This window comes from Orbicella faveolata, unplaced genomic scaffold (genome assembly GCF_042242905.1).
Source record: "Orbicella faveolata isolate gen_17 unplaced genomic scaffold, um_ofav_v1 contig_2, whole genome shotgun sequence".
Lineage (NCBI taxonomy): Eukaryota > Metazoa > Cnidaria > Anthozoa > Scleractinia > Merulinidae > Orbicella > Orbicella faveolata.
In genome coordinates this window covers 29,036,858-29,053,380 of record NW_028301547.1, presented here as the reverse complement: position 1 = coordinate 29,053,380, position 16,523 = coordinate 29,036,858, and the positions used below count along the sequence as shown (strand labels likewise).

Sequence of the window (16,523 nt, the reverse complement as noted above, 5' to 3'; positions counted from 1 at the left end):
AAAGCCCCTTTACATCGTTATGCGTCGGTTTTCTTAGTGAAGTCACGGATTAAATAAGAAGTTGTAATAGATCAAACACGAAAGATAGTGTTCGACCACATTTCCAAACACCGCGATGAGGGTTGAAAATACGTCGCGTAGCGGAGTATTTTTGACGAAATTCGAGGTGTTTGGAAATGTGGTCAAACACTGTCTTGAACGTTTGATATATCTTTTCAATCGGAATTAAAACTAAAGAGAAAACGGCGAAATAAAATCGTAGAAATCTATGCTAATTAAAATCATGTATCCAAACACAGTCGCAGTGATGATTCATTTCGTTTTGAACTTGATGAATTAAAAATTTTCCAGTTCGTTGATTTAATCCGTGTTAATCTTCTCCATCCTTTAGCATACTTGCTTCTTTATGGTGTTTTTCTATCTTAGTAAATAACAATTTTGAGGTTTCCTTCAATTTTAAGTTAATTTTCTACTTGGCCAAAATAACCCAAAACACCGTGACTGAGCTCTTTTTAAAGAAATACTGGCTTCTGTTTGTTAGCTCACTCACCTATCTTGGTGAGTCTTTAGTTGTTCATGAAGCTGCGTCATCTTGTCTTCAGCGGAGTTAATATTTTTTATTAACCGACATGGAGCATTATCTACCAGCCCCAGGTACCACTGGCGAGGAACAAAAAAAAAAACACAAAAAAAACACAAAAAAACAAACAAACAAAAAAAAAATCATAACTTGTTACCCTCTTGTTGCTACACATTCAGCAACACAGTTTTAGTCAGTTACCTTTTAACAGTGATCATGTGGATGGAAAGTACATATGGGTTATTGACCAAGCGTGAGGCCAAGATGGCTGGATATTGGTCAAGTTCTTTCTTTGCATGTTTATGGATTGAGACGGAGTCGAGGTCCATAAACACATAAGAGAAGATCGAGGCCAATATCCAGACATCTTATCCTGACGCTTGGGCAATAAAGGATTTATTACATGGAAAAAGAACAATATTTGTATGCAGGACACAGTCTGTAATCTCGAGTGGGTAGCCAATCACAGCGCAGGATTCGGTTCATCTTTCCCGCTAAAGGAGCTAGCTATATACCGTAAAATCCCACTTTTAAGCTCCCCCCCGCTTATACGCCCCCCTGGATATAAGCCTATCTATTTGCTAACAAAGATATTATTCCCGATATGATGAAGCCCCTCCCAGATATAAGCCCATCTAATGTATAAGTGCCTTCCTTTACAAACATCAAGAGTTTTAATCGAAAGTTGTAGGCATAAACAAGTGGCTGTGGAGTTTAGAACAACAATTATAACGATACCAAAAAAAGAAACAAATCTTCATGCACATGTAACAACGCTATGAGTTTTGTTCCATTGTTCATTTACAACGCAACTGTTCAACGACAATGTTTTGAAGTACGGTAACAGAGCAAACAGCTAGCTACAATCCGGCAGTTTTCCGTGCACGCAGATGTTTTGTAGCCTGCCTAAAATGAACTCTGAGCCTTCCGTATTCCTTTCCTCACTTGCGCTTTGTGTTTCTTGCTCCCGTAAATGTAATACACACATGCTAATTCAATTCCACCTCCAATAACCTAAGTGCCCTCCGGTGCCTTCCTTGCTTCCCCGGTAATTTCACCCGTCATGCTTGTCAGTATCCCGTCTTTTAAGAACGGACAAAGAACTTGTGCTAACGCATTGGGGACGTGAACAATAATGTTATCTGTAGGCTTTTTTAATTCGTTTCTCAGATAGGTTTTATCTCGTCGTCTTTCCGAAACATTTTTTTTACTTCGATTGTAAGTCCCCCTGGATATAAGGCCCCCCCCGTTTATGACCCCACCCAAAACCCGTTATGAAGTTATATAAGCGCAGGGCTTTAAAGTGGGATTTTATGATAACAATTAAAATTGTGCTTTAAATTTTGCTTTCGAAAACGTATTCGTGTGAGAGTGTGATGTTAGCAGTTCTTACCGTTATTCTCCTTATGAATGACATGGAACCTGAGTTTGGATAAAGAACCACTTTAGGGGCATAAAAACGCTCTCTTATGCGAAATGGTGTCCTGTCTTCAAACTGACAAAGTGATTCTATCTGTTGAGAGGAAAGTCAGTTGCGCAATTCGTTATTACACAGCTGAGCGACCAGGAACTAAAATCAACCAATCATGTGGATTGCCTTTTCGCCGGTCCAGATTTTCTAAGCATTGGACCAAGTACTGTATTAGGCTTTCCTGTAGTTTTTTTGGCTTGAGGTTCTATAAAGTTAAGCTTATGCGTATGCCTCAATATTTCTTCCAACAATTTTTCCTTCACGACAGACTTGAGCACGCGTTCTCTAAATCGGCTTTCAATCAGAATTGCGCCGTTGGAGTTTAAGGTATCTTCCTGGTCATGATCGTGGAATTTTTCCTGAACTTAATCAGTCTTATGATTCTAAATTACTACTAATTAACCAAGCTTGTTCCGGGCTGTTTACAGGGAGAATATCGAGTTCTCCCCGAACTCAGACATCGGTCGATATCCTCCCAGGATACACTCGCGCCTGTTACATGTATGTTATGGAACTAGCTTGTTCGACCCATATCTGGTAATTTGTCGTAGTATCTGAATTTATCCTACCTCGATTGAGGGCTAATTTAATTACAGTACTGCAAACTAAGCAAGACTGCTGCTGTTTTTTTTTTTTACCTGAGTTTTAAGGCGTTTTAACTCAGCGTTCTTTCTCACTGCCTCAATGTCTCCAACAGCCAAGCCAATCTATAAAGGCGAAAAAGAATGAAAAGAATACGAGAAATTATAAAATGCGCGCCGACACCGATGCAAGCGCTCAGTTAAGAACTGGTTTTTAAAGAGCTCGCTAAAACAATGGTAAGTGTAAGCCCGAGTCAAAGTCAAGCCGTACTGGAGAACTGACCGGTTGTTTTCAAAGCCCAGCGATTAAGCTAACTCAGGATTAGCAAGCCCGAATTTTGATTTGAGTTTTGTAACTTTGCGGTGAGGTTTTTTGGTCTTCTGTTTTGAGTTTGAATAATCACAAAGTACACAAAACATGAGCAGTGAAAAAAAATTTTGTACAAGAGAAATTCTCTGAATACTTCGGTTAACTTTTAATCCTGGGTTAGCGTTAACCGGCTTTTGAACAACCCAGCCCAGATGTTTTGTGAATTATTATATAAATCGTCCTTATTTAAATTAAAATGAACGAGCATGAAAAAGCAAACAATTCATAATAATCAAAAGAAAAGAACATACAGGCAAACGAGCAGACAGAAGGAAAACAAACCAAGAAAAAAACGCTAAGAAAGAAAGAAATGAAATACCACAATAACAGTAACAAAATTGCGTGAAAAGTGGACAGTCTGTCACTGTCCATTAAGCCCTCCCCACTTACAAGCCCCTCCGGTTACAGTCCCCTACTGGTTTAAAATGAAATGAATTCGATTTATTATGATGTTCCAAAGCTTAATTAATAATCAATGAAAGAAAAACGAATTTCGATCAACAGTGCTATAGAAGCAGCACTTTACGGGATATTTACTCACCAGCAGATTCATAAGGGAGATCGACATTATAAGAATGAATGTGAAACAGATGAAACGAGCAAGCTCCGGCATTGCGAGCTTTTTCTCGACAAAGTAATGATTGAATTCCACTCCCCCAGCCATCATGTCGAATACCTTGAGTATAGACATATATGGAGACGTGTACGACAGCTGAAAATCAAAAAGATGATTAAAAATTCTTCTCTGATGGCAGTTAGCGTTACTGTTGCAATTTATTTGCAGGTGTGCTCATCGACTTTGCCTTTATGGCATGGACGGGGTGTAACATGTCTGATAAAATGCCCAGATGGAGAGGAAATTGGGCTAGACGTACAGGCAATATTTTCCGGAGGGGGGGGGGGGGGGGGAATGTGAATCACTCTCCCAAAAAAAATTTCCCGAGTTGACCAAATTTTTACAAGACAATCGAACACAAACAATTTTTAAAAGATCATTGTATGTTGTCTTTTAGAAACTTTTACTTTTCAACTCGCTGACTCTATCTCTGAAAATATTAAGCAATAGTTTCTCACCTCATCTCCCAAGAGCAGAAAGAAGATTAACCCGTAAGCAACGACAAGCATGGAAAACACGACAATAACCTGAAGAAAAAACAAATAACAGCTGCAGTATATTTAACAATTATTCCACGAGAGCGTGTTGGATATGAGATGATAGAGAGCCAACGAGGCGTGTAGCGCCGAGTTGGTTCTAATCACATAATCTCATAACCTGAACAAGCGTGAGTGGAGTAATTGTTTAATTTGTAGAAGACGCCCCCAAAATATAGAAAACTAAAATAAAATAAAAATAAAAACGCTCCAAAAAATTACGTTTACCGTTTCGATATTTGTAGAGAGCATGGTATAACCCTTCAAATGCCATGATGACTAAGCCAATGAAAACTCTTGCATTGCATTATCTAATGATCCAATTTTTAATAATACTATATAGCTTTACTAGTCTCTATGCGTCCTCATCCTCTTGTGACCCGCCGAAAAATACACGTAAGGGCCTGGAAAATTGTTCATATGCCATTCGGTCCGGTCACTCTATGGGAACAAGTGGATACTGTTCTGGTTCTATGGCTGAAACTCTGAACTATCAAATAGATGAAAAGGTATTCATCCCTTATGTTGTAACTCAGCTGAAACATTTTCTCCATGTTAATGAAGAGCAACAACGACAAAAACTAGGCTTAATACGAATCAGACGCTATTTGCTTGTATCTATGGAGATTCTCGACACTTTACGATTGAAAAATGTGTCTTAAGTTCAAATATGATCACCTTGAAAACGGATTTTAGGACTTCAAACAGCATCGTCACATAGATCCCTGAACAGAAGAGCCTGAAAGATAGAAACCAAGTACAGTGAAGATTTTTTAAAATGAATGCGTGGAAATGCAATTCTTCGCTCTCTATTGAGGAAATCTGGCAACTGCGAAAGACAGCGGGTCCGCAAATTCGCTTCACTGTTAAGTATGAACGCGCTTTTGTTGTACAGATTACGCAGCACAAATGTTTAGTTGTATGAAAAGTTCGTCATTTTTGAATGCTTTGTCTATAGCTCCCGATCTTCTCTCTCCAGTTTTGGTATGATAAGCGAAAAACATTCTCTTTCTAGGTATGCTACCTTCTCACTTAAGAGCTCTATTTCCTTACAACACTAGCGTCAACAAGGGCCGTCCTCGATCTGAGACGATTTATTTGCTTGCCAATTATCAACCTAACTGCAGAGATATGGGTTATTGACCAAGTGTGAAGTCCAGATGGCTGGATATAGGCCAAGCTCTTTTTTTTGCGTCCGTTTATGGACCGATAGGAAGTCGAGATCCATAAACTCGCAAAAAAAGAAAGAGGCCAATATCCAGCCATCTTGACCGAACAAGCTTAGTCAATAAAGGATTTATTGTATGGCTTTTGGGGAATTTTTTTTCTTGCGGGACACAGCGGGTAGTCCCGAGCGGGCAAGATAGCTCCATCTTGCCCGCTAGGGTAGCCAATCACAGTGCAGGATTTGATTCATCTTGCCCGCTCACGGAACTAGCCATATAATAATATCACTTAGAAAACAGTCCTAAGAAAATACGCGCGCTGATTGCTTAAAAATCGTGTTTCTATTTAACAATTAGATTATGAGCTCGAGATTTCTATGAGGTGATAGTTGATGAGGCCGAAGGCTGAATCAACTATCGCCTCATAGAAATCGAGAGCGAATAATCAGTCTAATTGTTCTAGTAGAATTCTAACTAAAATTAACGCAAATAATGGTTTCCAAATATTTTTCGACGCATTATTGAACTTTAATCTTTAACAAATTCGCACGTAATGAATTGTCCTTGGTAAATTTGCAGTTGTTCATGCGCGTGCACCGCTTTTTCAATAATTTTAAGTTTTTAACGTCAAGAATTCGTTTATGTCCTTTTTTTTAGCCTTCTCAGGCATTTAATTATCCATTTACATCTAAACTTTCTTCCCAAACTTCCGAAAAACGATAAAAACGTCGCATTTCGTGGACGACCGACAGCTACTGCTCTCTAATGGCTGATAGTATACGAGTAGCTCAGCTAATCAGATTGCAGCATTTGCATTAGTATACTAGTAAGTGAAGTCTGCGTACGAGCCAAGTGGCCCATCAGGCCGGAGCTTATCCCGGTTTCTGTAGCATGAAGCGACAAGGAGTATTTCTACTCCCCCCTGGATCGGATGCTAGTCCATCGCAGGGTTACCCCCAGCATTAAGTTCGCCGGTACCCATTTATACACCTGGGTGGAGAGAGGCACTGTGAGAGTAAAGTGTCTTGCCCAAGAACACAACACAATGTCCCCGGCCAGGGCTCGAACCCGGACCGCTCGATCCGGAGACGAGCGCACTAACCATGAGGCCACGGCGCCTCCCACAGTATACTAGTAGAATTCTACTAAAACTCGATAGAAACACAGAACTAGCACAAGCTGTTGACGTAATGATGGCGCGAACAAAGAGAATTTACACTTTGATAATCAAAGTTAACAAGTTGTTTTCCCTTTTTTGGGCGCGGTGTTTTCTAAAAGAAATTGAAAACATGTTCTCCGCGTTTCTATCGAGTTATAGAAACACTCGTGAAAGTTTGGGAGAACTCGAAAAAGCTGTGAAAACACTCGCCTGCGGCTCGTGTTCCCACAGTCTCGTTCGCCTAAACTTCCACTCGTGTTTCTATAAATCGATAGAAACACGGTACATGTTTTCTATTTCTTAATTACAGCTGCAACTGCAGAAGCATAGCAACGAAGGCTAGCAACAGTGCTATGATTCCGAACGCCCACTGTCGTTGATTGTCAATGCTGGCGTTTGCTGGCAGAACGGTGATCAGTGTTGTCACGAATGTCGACACTTCCAGGAAATTAGTCAGGTCAAAATACATCCAGCGCTGAAAATATAACAAGAAAATAACTTTAGAATAATAGCAGACAAACAAACAGACAGACAAACAAATAAACAAACAAACAAACATACAAAAATACCAAAGCTTAACCGTTTATAAGAAGGGGCGAAGGGGGGGGGGGGGGGAACATGTATAGGCTCTGTTTTTGTGTAATTTCATTCTCTCAATGAAAAACAAACAAAGATCTGGAAAGAAAAAATCACACAACCTTGAATTCGGGAATTGGGCAGAGAAATCCTCACCAATGTCAGACCGCGTAACTTATCGAGCGGAACCTGCCCCACCCTGGAAGTATAGGATAAGGGTAGGGTGGTAGAACCTTTAACCAAGAGATACCATACATGAACATTTTAGTAGGTTTACGGAAATAAAAATGTTTGCTCATGCCAACCTCAGTGTATAACTGATAAGCCTCCAACAGTAGATTAACACAGCAAAATAGAATCAGTATAACTTCTTGTGGATACAAAGAGCTTTCACTGCAAATCTAAAGGAAAATTTCCAGGATTAGCCGGCCATACCGCTGAGTTCTGGGAGAACTGGATTGAGAAAATAACTGAATTTTGGCGTTGTTTTTTAATCTGAAATTAAGGAATACGTTTGCATTCCCGGAAAGAATTTCCAAACGTCTCAGAGCCATTTGATCTCTTACTCAAAAATTTGGCTAAATAGCAAGGATCCAGTCTGGAGCGGGGCATTTTTTCCTCTTAGTTGATGTAGTGGAACAATTGGGAGTCACATGAAAGCGCGTGTTGCGGCTTGGAAAAAACACGCTCGTCCGCAGCCTTAGAATGGCGCCAACGTTAGGCACTTTGAGAGAATAGTGTTAATTAAGTTAAAGACTGCAATACTATTTCGAGAAAAATGCTTAGCCTCCATATTTAAAGGCAGAAATTGGCTTAGTTCCATTCCTCCCCTCCCCCTTCCTTGGTGCGGGATAGCGCCAGCAGATCCTGGGATTACTAAAAATTGGAAGAACCTGGCAATTGTTGCCGTTGTTTTATCCGTTTCACTCACCTCAAACACGTCATAGTTATGTGTTATCTCGTTAAAAAAATTGCTGTTGTTTGCCATGAAATAATGACCACAATATAGATAGTGGGAGAATACAGCCAGGAACAGTGCGTACAAAATAGCGCCCATGAAAAACACGGTCAGACCAACACGCCGCCTGTTGCAGAACAAGAGAGAAAAAAGAAATAATGATTCACTTAGCTTTCGGACAACCATCTGAAAAAACTTGGCCGTCCGAAACCCAAAAGAGCTTGTCCACAATTTTACGGAAGTTCCATGCATGCACGCAAACAAAACATGAGTTTATTATTTTAAAACAAACAAAATATACAAAATAAAACAAAACAAAAAACAAAGCATGGTTGCGAAATGGTGAAATATTTTGGACTCCTCTTTCTTCTTTTTTTTGTCAAGGATTACATTTAAGTGTTGGCAATAACGTTATCTGTCGGTTTTCTTTTAACTTCAGTAATGTCTTCAGGCAACCAATGTGTGCTTGTCTCTCAAAATAGGTATGTCAAAGATTTATTTGTCCGAATAAAATTTCTACATGTCCGGGCAATCGGACAGAGCTTGTGGCGCATTCTGCGGCTGAAGACAACTGAAAACAATTGAATGAATGTTTCTGTGAACAAAAGTCAGCAGTTGTGAAGCCACTCAAATCACCTGAAGTGGTTATAAAAAGAACTAAACGATTAATTTATGTATAACTAGTGGATCTGCGATGACCGATTCAGCCAGTTGGCTGCCTGCGTATGTGAGCGAGCAATTGGGAGTGATAGAGTGGGAGCCTGAAAACGAAGGAAAATGGCAGCGTAGCAGCACGGGATCGAGGGATGGAAGCGACTAAACTTGATGAAGCTAGTGCAAAAGAAAAAAAAAACGAATAAACACATCTCTGTACAGACCACTTCATTCGCACCAGCTCTCGGGTCAGAGGATGAAACAGGAGTTCTTCACGGCCGCAATCCAGCATACACTATAAAAAAACAAGGACATGAAGTAAATTAAACTTATAGACAAGGTAGGTTTTGTAATATTCTAGAGTCAATAAACCAGCCAAAACTCGAGAATGCATCTCTATTTTAATTCAAGCGACTGACAACGTGTTTCATCCAACTGAATTACTGGAAAACTACTGGAGGAGCGGTTACACAGCTCACAACATTCTACAGTTTTATTTTAAAGCAACTCTTGCTGCCTAAACATTTAAAACTTGTTAAATTTATTTATTCTCAGCATACTTGATGGAAACAAATTTCAATTGTCATTAATTTAATGATTGTTCTCGAAGGAAAAGGTTAAGTTTGTATCTCCCGAATCGTCATTTCGAATTTGAGGAGTTTTACTTTCAATGGGGTTAGAAATTTCTTTGTTGGATGAGTTCACGAAACGAGCATGATTTTGCTTGAGAGAGAAGAAAGAAAAAAATTTAAAAATCGGCAGGCTTCGGTCACACTCTGTTCACGCTACAACATTGTCGAGTACCCTCTGACGTCACAGTTTTCGCAATGCTGAGCGTTTAAACCCACTCAAAGACACTTGCCTGGAAACAGTTTCATTGAAGGATGTCATGTGACCATCTGAACTAGCCAGTGAATGCGCGGCACGAGCCTTAGCAGGGGAAAAGAAGAGCAACAACATTCAACGTTTATCATACAAACCTGACCTTTAATCCACAGTATCTTTGTTGGTTGTCATCTATATCCTCCCCGGGTTTAGCATAAAGGAAACTGAAATCGTACGTGATCTAGTGAAACATGAAAGGAAAAAACTGAAAAAGTTGAAGAGGTGAAGAGGTGAAATGCCTTTGCAAGGAGGGTTGTACGTGTTACAACTAGCGTTCTAATATTCTTCTGAGAACTTTTTAGACGGGTCCCTTCTGACTTTGGAACTGATAATTAAAATTTTTGCGTTTTTCCAGCTACAACATTCTTGATTATAAAATGACTTAAAACTTTCTCTAACCATAAGAAACAAATATGCTGGTTTTTGACCAATAGAGAGGAGAAAAAGTAACGTTAACCTATAATTCTTAGGCGCGTGCTTGCCATGACTTGCATGTTTCTGAGTTCTATTATGAGGTACCTGCCAGCTATCAAACGGTTTGTTGCGGATGATAAAAGACAGTTCATGCAGGGGCTAAGTTTAGGCTTCCAGAACGGGTCAAATTGGCAACAACCCAAATAACCTAATGACCCCATAAAAACACGCCTCTTCTCTTCTCTGAATTCGTGCGCGGAATTTATTAAGGTTGCCAGTCTTGGGTAAAACCCCGAACTGCAATCCTGGCCAAAAGTCTTTGGGACACTAAGCTTATGCTGTGGGCAGAAACATAAGGTCTTTCTACTCTTGCTAGGAAGTGACTTTCAATAGTTTTATTTAGTTATTATCACCTCCCCTGATCCCCTCCAGACACTGTTGACTTGGGGATAGAATTCTTGGTATATGGACAACATTGTAAGGGGCGGGGGTGGGGTGGGGAGGATATATGCATTTCTCTCTTAGATGAGCTGTACGACCACTAGAAAAGAAAGTGGTGTCCCAATTAAGACTTTTGACCAGGATTGTCAGTTACATCAGAGACACAAGTAGGTGTCACGCCCCAAGTCTACATTTAATTACGTTGACTGGCACTCACTGAATAATTAGGGTCTGTGTCGAGGTGTGGTGAAGGCTCAATGCATTTGTCCAAGACAAGCTGAAAGAAACAATATAAAACAACAAATCTCTTAGAAACGGTCAAAAAAATCTACAAATTATGACAAAAACAGGGAGAACATAAATATCAAGGCTGTTTTCCAGTGCTGTAATTAATCTTTTGTTCTTTGAAAGGTTTTGATGACAATACTTGAAGAAACTTCATATGCATAACAAAATTAATCTTGAAAATTTTAACCAAATTTTCCAAGTTCGTCGTTTGTAATCCGTGTCAATCTTCTCCATCCTTCACCATCCTTGTTCCTTTACGGCTTATTGTTGTATCTTTGGTGCTTTTCTATCTTAGTAAACTACTATTTTCAGGTTTTCATCAATTCAAAGGTAATTTTGTATGTGGCCAAAATAACTCAAAATACCGTGACTGAGCTCTTCTAAGCAAATACAAACTCTGATTTGGATGAGATTTCAAAATTTTCTTTTAATTAGGCTGAGGCAAGACTCTGTAAACAAATTAGCTCACAAAGCCATTATCAACAGGTAAAACTTAAGTGATTGTGACAATGAATAACATGTTGTTTGATGCCCGAAAATTGAGCGGATACCTAACTCATAACAAACCTACCTTGGCAACTTTTGGAAAACGTTCAATGAGTCTTCGCATGGGGGTTACACCCTCACGTTTATTATTGTTCAAAAGTTCTCGCCATCTGAGAACAAAAAATACATACAATCAGGATCCAGGATAGCGCGTGTTAGGAAATCATGACATTATTCCAGACCATTTGACCTAGCAGCTCGTGATGTCAGCCTGAAAAAAATTTCTAGACACTGGAAGACCGTAGCCAGGAAAAAATTATAACTGATGAGGCAATCTCAATGAAAAGGTAAAGACTGAAGCCATGTTCATAGTTAAATTCTCTTCTTTTTTAGGGTGTTTATGATGACTATAAACAACAAAAACCGAAAAAAAAAATGACCGAGACAAGTGCCTCTGTTTGCTTGTTACTTACTACGGTCCTGCTGTGCAAGGTTAATCGGAGGGTTGCGGAAGTTGAGAGGCGGAAAAGTCTCAGAAGGTGCAAGGGTTTGTCTGTTTCTGAGAGAGTGGCATTCCATAGAATCTTCAGCAATTTTTGCGAGGCTTCTGCGAACCTTTGGACATGGAGATGTATTTCTCAAACTCACTAATATTTTATCAAGTTTAAACAAAGGAAATCATGACCGCGACGGTGTTTGGATATCTGATCTTAGGTGTTTACGACTTTATTTCTCCGTTTTTACCTTAGTTTTAGTTTAGACTGAGAAGATATATCAACCACTCAAAACAGCGTTTAACCACATTTCCAAACACCTCGAGGTTAGTCAAAAATACTCCGCTGCGTATCGTATGTCAACTCTCTTCTCTGTGTTTGGAAATGTGGTCAAACACGGTCTTTCGTGTTTGATATATTACTTGAACGCGTTCAAAAATTGATCAGAAACATTCTGTGATCAACTTTGTTCAGCATTTTGCACATTCTTTTCCTGTGGCATAAAATAGTTATTAGATTAAAGCAATCTACTCATTTTTACCTTTCGTGTTTGATTATCTCCAAACAATTCCCCAAATGCCCAGCTTTTATTGCTGCATCCAAGCAGTTGTATCCACTTGTTGAGACTATCGTTAGATCTGCTCCACATGTAATCAGCTTTCGAAGAGCGCATGTGTGTCCAAAATAAGCCGCCTTAATCGCAGCAGGTTTCTAAAAAGAAAAACAACTGAGAATGATATTATATGTAATAAAAATATGCCAAAATTAAACATTTAAATGTTGTTAAACAATTAAATGTTTTGTGTTTTAACCGTGGACTTGAAAGTACTCACAAACTGGAAAAAGATGTTGAGATATAGCCTGAACTGTCCATCATCTTAGTCTCAGCCTAATTCCCGGGCATATTTCAGGGTAGCTGAAATAAACCTTTTGGTCAAATGTGAGCGTGGATTCAGAGGCACTTTAACTGTTTAAAAATTTAAGGTGTCTCTGGAGCTACTCTATAAAATGTTACAAGAAATTGTGTATGTAATTCTAATTGCCGTCCGATGATAAGAAATAGGGGTCACTGAACTATTTTTTGAGTTATAAGCACTTAGAGTTAACAGGTCATAACGTTACCATCGCAATATCTAACGTCGCGATAGTAATCATAACTTGGTCACCAATGTTTGAGCGTTTGTTTGATTCCAAATTAGACTACGAATATTCCCCCTTTCGCTTAGTTCTAGCGGTTTTCTTTCGCCTCACACACGACAGACTCAGCGAAAGAGATTCAACTCGTAGTTTTTTGTAGCATCAACTTAAAACAGAAGCATATCACCTAGATAGGTGATATGCTTCTGCTTAAAAGCAATGGCAGCGGTGATAGCTGTTGTAATCCACCTTGATTTAAACATCGTCAAAGAAAATCGTCAACAAGCTGAGTGGATATTTTCTCCAAATTCCCAACTAACAGATCGAAAACTGATTATTGTACGGATAGATTAACGAAAGCATTGTTCCTCGAATATCCTTGTAGTAGAAGACAGCATTGTGCTTTAGTATTTTAATTATTTATGGTTACGGTAGAACTCTACTCACTCGATTTTTGTCAAGACTATTGATATCCGCTCCGTAATGAAGCAGAGTGTCTATTGTCACAGGGCAACCATGAATTGCTGCGTGGAATAACGGTGTAAGGCGATCTTCATCCCTATGTAAGACAGGAAAAAGACTAAAATTCAAGTGGGTGTAACTTGGCGCGAGAAGACACACTTAATAATGCCCCATTCACACCAACTAAAATAGTTTAACTTAGTCAGAGATTACACAGGGAGGCAGCGTGGCCGAGTGGTTAGAGCACCGAATTTGAAATCAGTAGGTCCCAGGTTGAACTTCAAATCCCATTCTGACCGCTAGCTGATGTTGTTCTCGGTAGCCTTGAGTTCAACTTCTTGGCTGCGCTTGAGCCAACTGGTCTGCCTCCCGCCTTTTGGGATTCTTAACCTAGTTACTTTTATTTGAATATTTATTTATCATTGTTTGTTTACATTGGTCCTGAAAAGCCCCAATGGGGAGTGGCCAATTAAGTATACATTTTTTTTACACTTTGCAGTCATTTTGAAAAGACAAATGTAATTTCAAACTACCTTGCTAACATATTTTAATCAAAGAGATATTTACGTTGTTAAGTTGTGGAGTGTGCACGGTATGAGCAAGTAATTTTTGGCCTTGTTTGGTTTAACCACTTTTAAACATGTTCAGCACGTTGGCGTAAACGGGGTTTTAGTTTCAGACGTTTCAGAGTGCTCGTGGAAAACATGTCTGCTTCAGATGTACCAAGTAATGGAAAATAGGTGCCGAGAGAAAAAGCAGGTCCCCAAATAAACTCAAGAAGGTCAATAACACAGTTTCTGGGAGGTTTATGTTAGTGTCAACTTTGTCAAAACGCTCCTCAAGGAAGTCTTGCGCGCCTCGGCATTTACGGAAGGTTCACAAAATGGCAAATTATGCAGACTATGGCGTCTTAAAAGCATTGACATTATGAATCGTGCAAGAAAGAAAAACAGAAAGACAGAGGAGAGGGGACTAAATACGGAAATTTCATCCTAAATTGATCACCAGAAAGCCGGAACATGAGTGCGTATGGGAGTAATTTCAAACATTTAAATGGTTCGGTTACCTGTAGTCAACTTCAGCGCCATGCTGCAATAAATGTGTTGCCACTTCTACCCATCCGTTTGAGGCTGCGCAATGCAAAGGGGTGCGAGATCTATAATCAATGTCATTAACAGATTCTGGGCATGCGCTGAGAAGCGATCTCACCGCATCGAAGAAGCCACCTCTGAAAAGTGAAAAAGAACACGTGTTATTCCACACTATGAGGCGCCGTCCACATTACGCCGAGAAATTTGAAAACGTAGCTGAATTCCTACGATCAGGTCTACCGTCCATAATAATCCGTCACGAAAACGGAGCTTTTCGAAAACGCTCTTCAAACCGGAGAAATTTGAAAACGCCGTTTTACTGCACAATCGAGGTTTTAAGGATACAACGAAGAGAAAATAACACAAATTCTATAAAGGAAACTAAGAGCTTTGGAGCTACTTCAAAGTTTTATACTGTACTGGAAATATTTCGGACGCTGAAAAGTTGGTTTTATTTTCGGACACTGTTTCTGCCAGAAATTAAAATCGCCCGTAATTTTTGGCAAGTAGTGTGGTAACTCTTGACAAGTTAACGTAAGCTGACCGCACAGTGCTGTTGCTAGCGTTGCGTATCTATGAATACAGATGAAAATTATACAAACTCTGCGGCCAAGTGAAGCGGGATCCTCTCCTCGTTGTCTTTCGCCCTGACGTTAGCTCCAACAAGTATTAGACGGTCTATAATCTATTTCAAGGGACAAAAGTAAGAAGCTTTTAGCATATTCATATTATAAGATGATATAAGATTGAAAAGAAAAGAATAGCCTAGGAAGTCGAGAGGAGCGGGGTAGGGGTGGGGGGAGAGGTGAGAATATGCGAAACAGCAAGAGATTGGAAGACGCTGTCGGTTTTTACAAGCTTTGCTCTGTTGATATGGAGAAATCTTCATTCCAATGATTACACGATCGTGTCAAATTTCAGGAATATAATTTGGCACAACAAAGCGATGAAAGACCATGAAAGAATAATATGCTCACCTTTCAGTTTATCAAAATGACGGTTTGGACATCATGAATCAAGAAAACTTGGGGTTAGTGTTCACCGTTAATATTTTTACTGCTTATTGAATTCCTGACTTACTTTTTTTTACTTCGTACTGGGTAGTATGACTAAATTAAAAGAAATGTAGGCCTGTTGATTTATTCTACAAGCCTGCGTGAGTGACCTTTTATATATTTTTTATCTTTTTTATTTATCTATTAATTTTTTTTCTTTAAAAATAGACTCAACTTTACTAGTCCTGATCATCCCTTAGGTAATATATTAACATATTATTATTTCTTTTGGATGTCAAGTCTCTTCACATTTTCCTCGTGATTCGCGTCAATTTACTTCCTAAAATTGGAATGCCTGGGCATGTAGGCAAAATAAACGTCTTAGCAACCTATGGAATCCCCTTTTTCGGTTTTTGCTCTAAAGTCAACTTACATCCACGTTTTGTGAAGTTGCGGCATAGTGTGTTGCTGTTTTGCCATACTGATCTTTGCTCTCTAAGAGGCTATGACCGCCATTCTAAAAATAATTAACAAAAATGAAACAATGATCCCAACAGTTTTGCTTTATAGAAGTCCTTACATGCTGAAATATGATTCAATTCTGCAACTAACATCTTAACCTCAACAGAATAACTCATTATTTAAGTTTTTGACTGTTCAAATTAATCTCTAATTTGAGGTTAATTGTATTCTCATTAAATTAATTGAATAGGTCATGAGCGCATAGTTTATAGAGGGAAATGGTTAGGAAGGCTGGTAAACATCAAAGAAGCAAACGAACAGGCTACGATTTATGTTGGAAGGTCCTTGACACTTGCACATCTTTTGTTCTTTTGTGCTATGCTCATTAAAAACGGGTGAATTACATAATCGTAATGCTTCTATCGGTTAGTTGTATGATTGAGCACACGTAACCACCTTTTGTATTTTGCCAGGTTTTGTGCAGGGTCAAACCCCAAAACAACAAACAAAAACATACAACAAAGAACTTTGCCAAGTTTCCTAACCATTTCCCTGAATTAACTATCATGAGCGGAAATCAGTGAAACTAAAAACAGCTGAAAGCAATATTAATGGCAAACTTTTCCTCCGTGAATTTCTCCTCCCTCCCCGCATTGCGATATTTTCCATTTCAACTGTGAAGATAAATATACTTGATATCA

General features: G+C 39.2%; 1 protein-coding gene across 1 annotated transcript in view; it reads right to left on the bottom strand.

Annotated features, from left to right (window-relative positions):
- The window catches only part of LOC110063868 (transient receptor potential cation channel subfamily A member 1-like), a 66,383-nt gene that overhangs the window by 704 nt on the left and 49,156 nt on the right, over positions 1–16,523 (bottom strand). Inside the window, exons 12-29 of the mRNA XM_089290696.1 lie at positions 15,794–15,877; positions 14,968–15,050; positions 14,341–14,502; positions 13,260–13,371; positions 12,217–12,386; positions 11,267–11,351; positions 10,625–10,684; positions 9,653–9,733; positions 8,892–8,962; positions 7,987–8,140; positions 7,361–7,456; positions 6,788–6,954; positions 4,833–4,893; positions 4,077–4,145; positions 3,544–3,714; positions 2,690–2,758; positions 1,974–2,093; positions 551–660 (exon numbers count right to left, since the gene is read on the bottom strand). Coding sequence (XP_089146822.1) covers positions 551–660; positions 1,974–2,093; positions 2,690–2,758; positions 3,544–3,714; positions 4,077–4,145; positions 4,833–4,893; positions 6,788–6,954; positions 7,361–7,456; positions 7,987–8,140; positions 8,892–8,962; positions 9,653–9,733; positions 10,625–10,684; positions 11,267–11,351; positions 12,217–12,386; positions 13,260–13,371; positions 14,341–14,502; positions 14,968–15,050; positions 15,794–15,877 — 1,925 coding nt within the window. The remainder of the gene's footprint in view (positions 1–550; positions 661–1,973; positions 2,094–2,689; positions 2,759–3,543; positions 3,715–4,076; positions 4,146–4,832; positions 4,894–6,787; positions 6,955–7,360; positions 7,457–7,986; positions 8,141–8,891; positions 8,963–9,652; positions 9,734–10,624; positions 10,685–11,266; positions 11,352–12,216; positions 12,387–13,259; positions 13,372–14,340; positions 14,503–14,967; positions 15,051–15,793; positions 15,878–16,523) is intronic.